At 37.6% G+C, this 11,557-nt stretch overlaps 1 protein-coding gene across 3 annotated transcripts in view; it reads right to left on the bottom strand.

The window, feature by feature from the left end:
- Positions 1 to 11,149, bottom strand: part of si:ch211-230g15.5 (polyhomeotic-like protein 3) — a 16,093-nt gene extending 4,944 nt beyond the window's left edge. Inside the window, exons 1-11 of one of the 3 annotated variants that reach the window (XM_067378301.1) lie at positions 10,995 to 11,149; positions 8,365 to 8,568; positions 6,776 to 6,865; positions 6,523 to 6,672; positions 4,932 to 5,181; positions 3,597 to 4,423; positions 2,648 to 2,807; positions 2,102 to 2,355; positions 1,628 to 1,766; positions 1,024 to 1,138; positions 27 to 123 (exon numbers count right to left, since the gene is read on the bottom strand). In XM_067378301.1, the coding sequence (XP_067234402.1) occupies positions 27 to 123; positions 1,024 to 1,138; positions 1,628 to 1,766; positions 2,102 to 2,355; positions 2,648 to 2,807; positions 3,597 to 4,423; positions 4,932 to 5,181; positions 6,523 to 6,672; positions 6,776 to 6,865; positions 8,365 to 8,541 (2,259 nt within the window). In that variant the 5' untranslated portion in view covers positions 8,542 to 8,568; positions 10,995 to 11,149. Of the gene's footprint in view, positions 1 to 26; positions 124 to 1,023; positions 1,139 to 1,627; positions 1,767 to 2,101; positions 2,356 to 2,647; positions 2,808 to 3,596; positions 4,424 to 4,931; positions 5,182 to 6,522; positions 6,673 to 6,775; positions 6,866 to 8,364; positions 8,569 to 10,235; positions 10,838 to 10,994 lie in introns of those variants that run through there. The other 2 variants (XM_067378300.1, XM_067378302.1) reach the window with 2 other exon arrangements.
- Between the last annotated feature and the right edge of the window lie 408 nt (positions 11,150 to 11,557).

Genomic DNA, 11,557 nt, shown 5'->3' with positions numbered 1-11,557 from the left:
CATCATTTTACGGGCCTTGGACAAACCTGGTGGAAATTTTCCTCGGCGCCATTGAGCTCAGATCGATGGCCCCCCTCGCTCACACAGCGTCTGAGCGCACGGAAACGTTTGGTGTAACTGAACCTGCAAAAAGAAAGAGGAGGTAAACAAAGGTTGTCTTTAAAGTCAACCCAACACACTGACCAAAATCAGCCTTGCAGCTCAATGTGTGTCAAGGGTTGATGTTTATCACAAACCATGACCACATCCTGTCACTGTGTGTATGTGTAAGTGTGTGAGAGTTTTTTAGGACAGTTATAGTTACTAGCTTTGAGTGCATGACTCGCTATTCAAACATACTATATACAGTGACCCTAAAAAAGGATATGAACACTGTTGTATACTTATAAATGTATGAAAATCATTGCATTAGATACAATATATAAAACAAGCAGCAAACAAATGATGCAGCTATTCTCTGCACTAACTTCACTTAGTCATTTTGCAATGACCAGGTGGTGTGAGGTATGAAGTCAGTTCCTCAAGTTCACACAGGTGTCCTAGCACAGTAACCGCAATTGTAGTTCACCACATTAACTATGAGCATTTTCCACTACCATTTGACAACAAGAACATTTAAACTGTGTTTAATATACAAACCGTATTTTTGTGTTGTTTGTTATATAATGCAATGCTATTCATACACTTTTAGGTGTGTCTAAACACTTTTTTGTGGCCACTGTAAATATGCTTATTAATTTGTTAAGCTTCAGTGGAAATACCCTTTTCAACACCACACAAAATATCAGTTTGAGTCAATTAGTCATGCACACCTCTTGTTATTCTTGAAGTGAACTCTTGATACATGCAGGAAATCATGCTCAGACCCTTCCAGTTGTGGTTTCTACCAGTGCAATGATGTTGATGGAGTAGTTGTATGTGCACAGAATACAAGTTAGGCACCCATTCATTATTGTGCCAGTCATACTAACAGGTTGTTTATTTTACTCTGTCAATGCGGTATATGACATAAGGGAGGTGTACCTCTTGGCACAGGATTTGGAGCAGAAACGCTTGGAGCGTGGGAATGTTTGGGCGGTCCCTTTCCTCTTGCAAAACTGGCACTGCAGAACAAGCTTGTGGGCCCGTCCGACACCATCTACAGTGAGAAATACGATGGAAAAAAACTAATTTTATATTTAAACAAAATAATATTTTGTTGTAATTTTTCCAGTTCAAAACATTGTATGCTACTATGCTAAAGCTAATGCTGCAATATTCTGATCCAAAATCTTAGCTGTGTCCTAAATGCCGTACTATACTCCATGCACTAATACTATGCACTATGTACTCAACTGTATGAATTGTATAAGGCTATTATACAATTCATGTATAGCTTCAAGTGAAAAACCTTCCACACTTTGTTGTATGGGTTAAATATTGGAACAAATAGTGTTTTTTTAGATTTAGTACAGTATTGTATGAAAGATCTGGAACAGGCCAATGGTGTCTTGCATCATGCATGTGGTATGGTTTGATGGCTTTGCTAATTTTACAGGGTGGCAGTTGTTTAGATAAAGACTACATGGTAATTTTGTAATCAAATATGTTGCAATAAGCCTGAAAAAGAAGAAGAAGTTTTACTTACTGTTTGTAACCACATCCTCATCATCTGAGTCTGTGGAGTCCTCTGGAGGTTCTGAACTAGAAGGGATGAGTTCTGATTCCCTCACCCCATTCACCCCAGACTCCCGGACAGGACCCACCATCAGGGATGACCTGCTTACCTGTGGGATTTGGAAGAAAACATTATTAGAAATATTGTGAAATATTAATACAATTTAAAATGTAATTTACAAAAGCTTAATTTTCAGCATCTATTACACCAGTCTTCAGTCAGTGTCACATGATCCTTCAGAAATCATTCTAAAATGCTGATTTGGTGCTCAAGAAACATTTCTTATTATTGTTATCAATGTTTAAAACAGTTGTGCTGCTTAAAAGTTTTGCATGATACATATTTCCAGGATTCTTTGATGAATAGAAAGTTCAGAAGAACAACATTCAATATCTAGTACAAAGATATGTTATTCCGGCAGTGGATGATAGATGTTTTGTTTACCGGGAATGGCTCCAGTCCCTCCTGTATGATAAATCCTTCCACTAGGTGTGTTAGAACCAAAGGTTTGGCCGCTGCTGATGGTTGCTGGACTTCTGTGGTTATCGTTTGACTGACAGTGGGAGGCTGAACCGGTTGTTTCGCATTCAGGAAAGTGAGAATCTCTGGAGAAAAGCTGCTGAGCACAGGGGGCACATCTAACGGCTGAGTGATGGAGGACTGGATGGGTGACATGTCAGAGGAAAGGCTGGAGATTGCTAGAAAAATGAAGACAGTTATGATATTACCAACAGTGTCTATTAATACTTTTTCAAATCTCAGGACACTTTATGGAGTTCTCATTTATATTTTAAGGTATCGACTTTCTCTTCTGAAACTGTACAAGAGATACATGTGAGACAGTTAGTATATTTCTCAGGAGAAACATCTAAAAAGTATTAGAATTGAGCAAAAATCTTTGTTTAGTCTGACCGTTGTCTAGTAGAAATGTTAAAATTACTAGAGAATATTTGTGATATTTCTTTTATATGTGTATAAGTGACTGTGTACCTGAGTGATTGTCTGACTGAGTGGATGTTTCCTCACACTGGTCGTCTTTCTCAGCTGGCCATGGTGCGACTGAAGGTGACTGTGTCTCATTCTTCTGTGGCGTCTTCATTTGGCTGTCAGTCCTCGAATCCTCTGTGCAGACTGTCATCTTATTCAAGACCTGAAATGCAGAGAATTCAAAATATGTTTATTAAAACCATTACTGTGGTATCATCGTTGATATACTATTACAGTTTTTTTTATATTTTGAATTCATTTTTATACTTTTTTCATTTTAATTTTAGTTATAGTAATTTTTTTGTGTTTTTGTCATTTTTTGTCTATATAGTTTTTATTCATTTTTAGTTTTATTTTAGTAGATCAAGTTAAACTAAATGCAACTAGCTGATGATTTCACTTTGTTAACTTTAGCTAGTGTATAATGTTGCTGTTTGAGCATAAACAACATCTGCAAAGTTACAACGCTCAAAGTTCAATGCAAAGGGAGATAATTTATTTTAAAGTATTTGCTGTTTAATGAATACAACAATTGGCTGGTAGGGACTACAACAAGCTTCTTCTAACCCTAAAATATACATAAACCCCGCCCCAGAGAACATGCAACAAAAGGGGGCGAGGCCATGTTGGGCTGCTTTAGAGAAGAGGAAGAGTTGTTGTAGTAGAGTGTTGTTACCATGCCGTCATACCATCAGCCTTGAATATTAATCAGACCATATTTGAGATTTTGAGATTATGAGCATTGATGAATAACTGCCTGATTATCAAGTGTTTATTTACCCTTATCTCATTTCCAATTTTGAGCAAATTTTGAGTAAAATATTTGTCTATGCATCATTTGCCATTATAAACTTGTGTTTTAGCAATATACGGCTATATTGTTCTCTAATTATCATATCAGCAACTGAATAACCCATATGTTTGAGTGATCATGCATTGTGCTTCTCCAAACCTTCTCCGAAGTTTCACTTGACGGCTGATCTACGGCAACAGCCAGGGTGATTTTCTTTTGGGGTGCTGGACATTTCAGATCTTGAGGAGTCTGGTCTGGTACATCTTCCTCTTTCTGCTCTTCCTTTCTGTCTTTTGACGTCTCAGTCGTTTGTGTGGGGCTCTGTGAGGTCAAAGGGGATTGTGGCGGCGCGAGAATGCTGCTGGTGGACACCAGGGGCAGCACTGGAGATGGAGGGGATGCCCTTTGAGGAGACGCCAGCGGAGGGGTGGTGATGAGAGGTGTGGCTGCTGTGGTTTGTCTGGAGGGCGACAACTGCACAAGCTGTGGGCATGGGTTTGGAGTCCGTAGCGGTTGGGCAGGGCACTCTGGTTTAGCGAGCACAGGTGAGACGAGCGGCTTTGATTGGATGAGATCATGGGGCGGAGACACAGTGGCTGTCTTTGATTGGCCGTTGGTGCACTGGGCAGATGCAGAGGACAACGCGATCCTCAACAGCTGTTTTGTAGCCAGTAAGGACCCACCGGGTGATGAAGACCTCAAGGGCAAAGTCAGGGTAGGGGGTGTGAGGTGAGATCTTGCAGGGGAAGGGACTGTGATGGGCACTGAAGCGCTCTGCACTGACACGTTTTGGGATGGCTGGGTGGATGGGCAGCGCTTTAACTCTGGAAGAGGCTTCTTTGGTGTGGCGGGGGGAGAGTTGGGGGGTGTATGCCTCTGATTAAAGGGGTGCTGGGGGATGCTGATCTGGCTGTGGGGCCTCTTGAGACCGCTGCTGTTCAGTTTCTGTTTTGCTAAGGCATGGGCCTGTGCAGGTGCGTACAGGGCTGGAGACACAAGAAAAAAAACAAGGAAAAGTTCAGGAAAAATTCACAATTCAGCTTTTATTCCAACATATTTCAAAAATAGGTCTCTTATTCTCACCAAGGCTGCATTTATTTGATCAGAAATACAGTAATATTGTGAAATATTATTATAATTTTTCTTTTTTAATATATTTATATAAAATGCAATTTATTCCTGTGATGGCAAAGCTGAATTTTCAGCAGTCAAGTCATGTCCAGAAATTATTCAAATTTGCACAAGAAACTTATTATCTTATTATCAATGTTAAAAAAAGTTGAGCTGCTAATTTTTTTTCAGGATTCTTTGATGAATAAAAAAGTTCAGAAGAAGAAGTCTTATGTAACTTTATAAATGTCACTTTTGATCAATTTAATGTGTCTTTGCTGAATAAAAGTTTTCATTAAGAAATATTACTGACTTTTAAACAAGTCTAATGTGATTCAAATATTTGCAATATGGAGAGAGAGAGATACACATGTGACTGCTTACATGGAGGTGGAACTGTAAGATGGCGAACAGGTGTAGCTTTCGTTTGAGCTGTTTGAGATGTTGGGCTTTCTGTCTTAGTAGCTCCCTCTTTCCCTGGAGTATTCGCTGGCTGGCTGGGTCTCAGATGGAAGGTCTGTAATCTTGGGCATGAAAGTGGAGGGGGTTGGCTTGATGTTGTAGCTTTCAGTGGTAAGTTCGGAGGGATGGTAAGGGTGCCAGGTGGAGGTGGACGGAGAGTCAGACTCTGGAGCTGAAGAACAGAACAGAACAGAATGAGAGAGATATTGATGCCATAAAATGCCAGAAACACCACATGTAGCATAAGCTAGATAAACAAAGAAGATCAGAAATCAGAAAAAAAAAATATATATATATATATTTTCTTGTCTATTGCTTTTGTGGTTATATGTTACATTACATTTACATAGAAAAAAAGGTATAGTTCACCTACAAATGAAAAATTTGTCATTTACTCACTCTCATGTCACTCCAAACCCTTCTTCAGTGTAAGGATATATTTAGCAGAATGTCTGAGTTGCACTTTCCATATTTTCAAAAAAAAAGTGAAATAAATGATAATATTCTTACAAAGTCTTCAGAAGTCATATGAACAAAAAAAACAACCAAAATCATTGACATCAAACATGAAACGCTATATGAAATGACACATTAATGTGCCATTTTTAATGTCAATAAAGTGAATGAAATTTGAGAGCTGTTTTCAAAGTATAGTATAAAACTTTTCATAGATTCTCCTAAATTTTCCTTCTGTGTTGCATGGAAGAAAGTAAGTTCAAGGTGAGGGTAAGTAAATGACAACATTTCATTTTTGAGTGAACTATCCCTTTAAATTTAGAGGAACAGATGCCTCTATCACATGACCATACATAATCGAGCTCACCTGTGTGGAGGGAAATCGAGGTGAGGAAGAGGAAGGGGTGGAGGAAGAGGAGGAGGAGGAGAAGGAGGAGGAGGAGAGGGCAGGTACATCAGGCCGCACAGCAGACGTTAGAATCAACTGCCATATGGCAAGGCCAGAGAAAGAGAGAAATGAAAGAGAGAAAGAGAGGAGGTAAAAAAGATAAAGAAAAAGTCCCAGTGGTGCAAAATAGAAGGCTGTTATTTCCTGCCTGTTGTGCTTTTGCTATGTAGGTGTGATGGTGAACTTCACAGCACAGTGAAAAGCTTTTGATGTGGTCGAGTAAAATCTGTCCTCATCATAGACATGCAAGCATGCATTGAGTGCAGACCTCTAGACACTAACCCTTCATTTGTTCAAGCCAATATACCAGCTGGTCACAATAGACCATGAGCTGAAAAGAAATACAACCTGTAGACAGCAATTATGTGTGCACAGCACATTTATGCTTCACTCAGATGCAGATATAAGCAATAATTTCAATATTAACATGGACTGTGCATTGGGTCCCAGGACAAATGTTTAGGTCAGCTTTCACTAAGAGTCGAGAAACGGTCTCAAAGTTTCCATCTGAGTGTGAAAGGGGGCATGGCGTCTGGGTAAAACTATTATGTGTAAAGTGCATGTGACGATCTGAAGTTTGAAAAAGCTGCAGAACATGTGCTGTATTACCATCTGGGCCCTCAGGAGCATCTGAGCTTGACTTGTATTCGGGCTCTTCCCCAGAAGCAGAGCTTGAGGGGAAATCTTACGGGCGGCCGTAGCAGCGATCGGATTCTGATTTCCTCTTACAAGGGGTGTTGATCCAACAGGCAGAGAAACCTAATGGTCAAGAAGTTGATCAAATCAGTAGAGGCCCCAAATGAGTAGTTCACAACACCAATAAAATGAGCATTATTTCTTGAGCAGGTCGTTGCACACACACCGTTTTTTGGGTCTGCTGCGAAGATGAAGCTTGGTTGACTCTCTCACTAGGTGAAAAGGAAGGTGCTAGACGGTCCCCAGACAGATTGACCTGCAGGAAGAGATAGAAGTTTTACGGATACAGAAGAAAGTGGTTGATTTTATTGTAGAAATATTAAAAAGAATAGTTATATTGTATTATATTTAGTGCTGTCAAATCGATTAATCGCGATTAATCGCATCTAACATAAAAAGTTTGTAAATATATATGTGTGTGTTATGTATGTATATACACACACGTATATGATATGTTTACAAACTTTTGTTAGATGCAACTAATCGCGATTAATCGTTTTGACAGCACTAAATTATATAAAATTATATTGTATTTAGTGTTGTCAAATCGATTAATCATGATTAATCGCATTTAATATAAGAGTTTGTAAATCTATGTGTGTGTTATGTATGTATACACACACACACATATATATATGTTTACAAACTTTTGTTAGATGCAACAAATCACGATTAATCGATTTGACAGCACTAAATTATATTAAATTATATTATATTTAGTGTTGTCAAATCAATTAATCGCATAAAATATAAAATCTGTAAATCTATATATGTGTGTTAATTATGTATGTATACACACAAATATATATATTTACAAATTTTGTTAGATGCAATTAATGTTAATTAATCGATTTGACCGCACTAATATTATATCATATTAGTTACTATACTATACTCTATATTTCTGGTAATAATTTCTCATGAGAACGTAGATTATTACTACTTTTTTAGGGCTGTCAGTTGAATAAAACAATAATCATGTTCTCTGCATTAACATGAATTAACTGAATTGTTCCTATGAACATATACATTTCCTTTCCAAATGTGGATTCTGAATAATAAATCAAATATATTTCCTCACCAGCCTATAGCAGTCCAGTGCTTGACATCTCATTAACAGTGTTTTTCATTTACTGATCATATTTCAAACCTGAGTTTCAATTTAACAATGAATTTGACTGATAAAAAGAATGCTTTGTGTACATTGGTGCTCTTATTCCAGTCTTTTACTATAGTTTCATGAATGCCTTAAAGATTTTTAATGATGCTAAACTTAATCAGTAGCTTGCTAACAGACAATAAAATTAAGAATTTTAGCATAAACATGTACTTTACATATAGTGAAATAATTGTCAATAAAGAAAATACAGAATAGTGATTAAAACATTCAATAGATATATTCATCAGGTCTCAAATTGTGCTGAGCACAGATACCCTGTGGTAAAATAATCTTGTTTACAAGCCACTGTTTTCTCAGATCTGTTTGATTGGGTTGGATTAAAAAAAACATGTTCCATTGAGTTGGGAAAACTCTGTACACAGTAATGATCAGTATCTCTTCTCCTGTCTCTGAAAATTTATAATCAAATGCATTCATATTAATTGAATATTTTATCCTCTTGTGTAGCTGCAAAAGTTGTCAGCACTGTTTTCAATTTGCTATTTATTTATATTTAAGTATAAATACACAATTGTAACTCACACATTTCATGTGAGAACTGACACCAAAATTGAACATGGTTTGAACAAACAGACCTGCACCACTTTTCTGTTGGTGGGGGTGGGTTGATTGTGGAAGGTGGTTACAGTTGTGAGTGCAGAGGGAGTTTTCGGGGTGCCATTGGCCTGATGGGAAGGGTTCACCGTTGTGGTGGTTGTGGTGTTGACTGTGCTCTTTGCAGGTTCTGCTTTAGTTTGGGGCTCCTTGTCCATTTTTCCACACAATCTGGACACAAGAAGCTGAAATAAAATTGATCGTAATTATATGTCAAAATATCAACCTTGAAGTCAATTGTCCATTTGTAAAATCCACTTCCCAGTGCATACATTTCCTATAGAAGTACATATATGTCAACCACAGGCAGGACATTTATCTAGAGACTCAAGCTTTAAACATGCAAATTTCCAACAGTTTTCCTGTATTTGCTTACAGGGCCTGTCTTGTGATCTGTGTGAGGTGAGTCTTAAGTCAACCAAACTCTGTTTATGCACAAGAAAGAAGGGTAGCACATGACTGATGTGGAAACTTGTAGAGAGGTCTACTGAATTTCACTAATCAATCAACGGAGAGAGGGCAGGTGAAACAGTGATCAATTATAATTGTGTTTTAATAAGTACATCTGCATGCATAACGCTGCATAATAAAACAAAAATGTTCATACATATACATAAATTATACCAGCATGCACATGATTATGAATAGGTATTCATGGTCCTCCCTTTTCTAATTACAACTTTTCTGCGTGTTAAAGAAATGACCTAAATAATTAATAACGCAGCACATTTATTAAGATTAGATTTGTTTTATGTGGATTAATTAATATGTTGAGTCTGTTGATTCAGTACACCAAGTTGCATATGAGTGAAAATTTCTATCAGGAAATAATGCTCCGATCAGATACAGTATAATTAGTGGAACATTTTAGTTTAACCAAATGAATAGTAGAATTATAATAGATTCTATATGTTCTATTGTATGCTACACATGTGCAGTATGGTAGAACTGAAAATCATATTAAATATAAGCAGTTTCAGGATTCAACAGACAGTCAGAAACACTGTCAAAACTGTGAGTTTAAAATGCTGAGTATCTGCAGAAATAAATGCTGAAACTGAACAACACAGTATGGAATCTGTATCATTATAGCTGCTGAAGTAGCCTACGCTGTAAAAACATTACTTTAACTGAAAAATAATGTAAAAAACAGTTATTCAAAAAACATAACTGGTTAACTCAACTGTAAGTTACCTTTTAAGCTATGATTAAAATATATAATAGTTTGAAAGATGATACATTAAAATTTAGAAGGAATTATCTTATAATTTATAGAGAAAATTTATATTATAGTTAACAAAACAAATTGTATCTTTTAACAGTAAAATAATGTTACAATTGCATTTTTAATGTGTGAAATGTACAATTATCACTTTGTAATTTAAAGGGGAAACAGCATCTACATGCAAAAACCATAACATTTATTAAAAAAGTTTTTTTTATTTTCGTTATGTAGTTATGTAGGTGTAATTGTATTATTTTAGTGTCATGTAATGGTGTTTTGTGGGTAATTGTGCTGTCTTTCTGTTACTAGTGGCCACAGATGTTTGATAATAGTTCAAATATGTTGTATAGTATTAACAGTAAATCATTTAACAATATGTAGGTCTACAGTTAGGAAGAGAAAAATATGCTATCACCAAAACATCTCCCGTAATTCTTGTAATATAATCACTGTATTTTTACGGTAAAGTTCTGGAAAACAGATGCCAGTTTTGTTATTACTATTTTACCCTAAATTTGACCCCAAAATATACAGTGTGTTATTATTTGTATAACTCACACCAGGCCGCAGCCGAACAAAAATTAAGCATCTGAGCATTTCTGCCTAAAAACAAGACAAATCTGCTACATTAATAATGTGAAATCGCGCCATGCCTGCGCCGTGAAGACGAGTAATGCGCTGCCTTTGTTTCATACGAGCCATAGAAATAAAAAAAATCCCGAGAGCAAATGAAGCATAGTTATTGAACACCAAGGTTTTAACCCACTGTCCGTGCATTAACAGTGAAACCCGAACGACATTAATGGACACATACCAGGAAGCGCCGCGCGCACAGGTGCCAGAATGCCACGCGTGTTTTCAATGTTTATGCGCGAGCCGCAGTCATTTGTGAATAAACACCCACGGTGATTCCCAAAAACCATAACATTTCGACGGCCTATAACGCAGCGGCTGAAATCGCAATAACAACAAATGCATATGTCCAACAAAAAGCCCTCTGAATACGACAGCGTCGATGCATTTGCGTCTAATGTTCATTCCGCGGGTCATTATTTTGGTCATATATTGAAAATGGGCGTGTGTTCGTGCAGTGACAGCTAGAGCCCCCTCTGTACGTCCCTGAAGACCTGCACTTCCCTAAATGATGGCGCGGCGTGATAGCCTATATATAAAAGCAGCCTCCCTTTATCGAGCACAAGAAATGCACACGGCTACAAATCACCGTAACTTGCTGCGCATCGAAATACACAAAATGAAAGTCAAAGGGAAAATGATGATGCTCCGTGCGCGAGCGTGCGCTCCTCCCTTCCAACACAGCCGGTCGCAGACCTTTCCTAAACATCCATCTTTTTAAGCGTGATTAATGATCGTTCAAAGTAATCCTACCTGTCCGAAGTCAACGGGGTAGTTCTCCCATCACACACTGACCGTTTTCAGCGACTGCTACAATCCCGTCATGTCCTAATGCGTCAAAGTAAAAGTAGAGACCGATAGAAATTCATCAGGGCGGTGAATGTTACAGCACCGCTTACAGTGTAGGAGGACCGTACACACTTCTGTCTGAGAAAAAATATACGAGGAAATGTACCTACACTTTGCAGCAGGCATTAAATGCATTTGTCCGCATAACATAACCCAATTTTAGTGCGTGCACATGCGTGTAGTCTAGCTTTATTGTCGCTAATAAAGCTTCTTGAATAAATAACTGAATCTGAGTAGCCTAAATGTCCACAGCTCTTTTTAAAAATGTTTTTAACACAGCTATTAATGTATACGGCCATATATTTGAACTCTTGGTGACCCATTGATATCGATTAGGTCTAATTATTTTTTTTCCATCCTTGATTTTATGGAAGCCATTAGGCTAACTTTCCATATTTTGGCATGGTATTTTGTTTTTGAATTCTGTGACAAGGCCTGGCTTTCAGGGTTGGAGATGTTTCAGTGTC

The sequence above is a fragment of the Chanodichthys erythropterus genome, chromosome 23 (assembly GCF_024489055.1).
Source record: "Chanodichthys erythropterus isolate Z2021 chromosome 23, ASM2448905v1, whole genome shotgun sequence".
NCBI lineage: Eukaryota > Metazoa > Chordata > Actinopteri > Cypriniformes > Xenocyprididae > Chanodichthys > Chanodichthys erythropterus.
The sequence above is the reverse complement of the archived record's forward strand: the minus strand, read 5'-3'. Positions and strand labels throughout refer to the sequence as shown.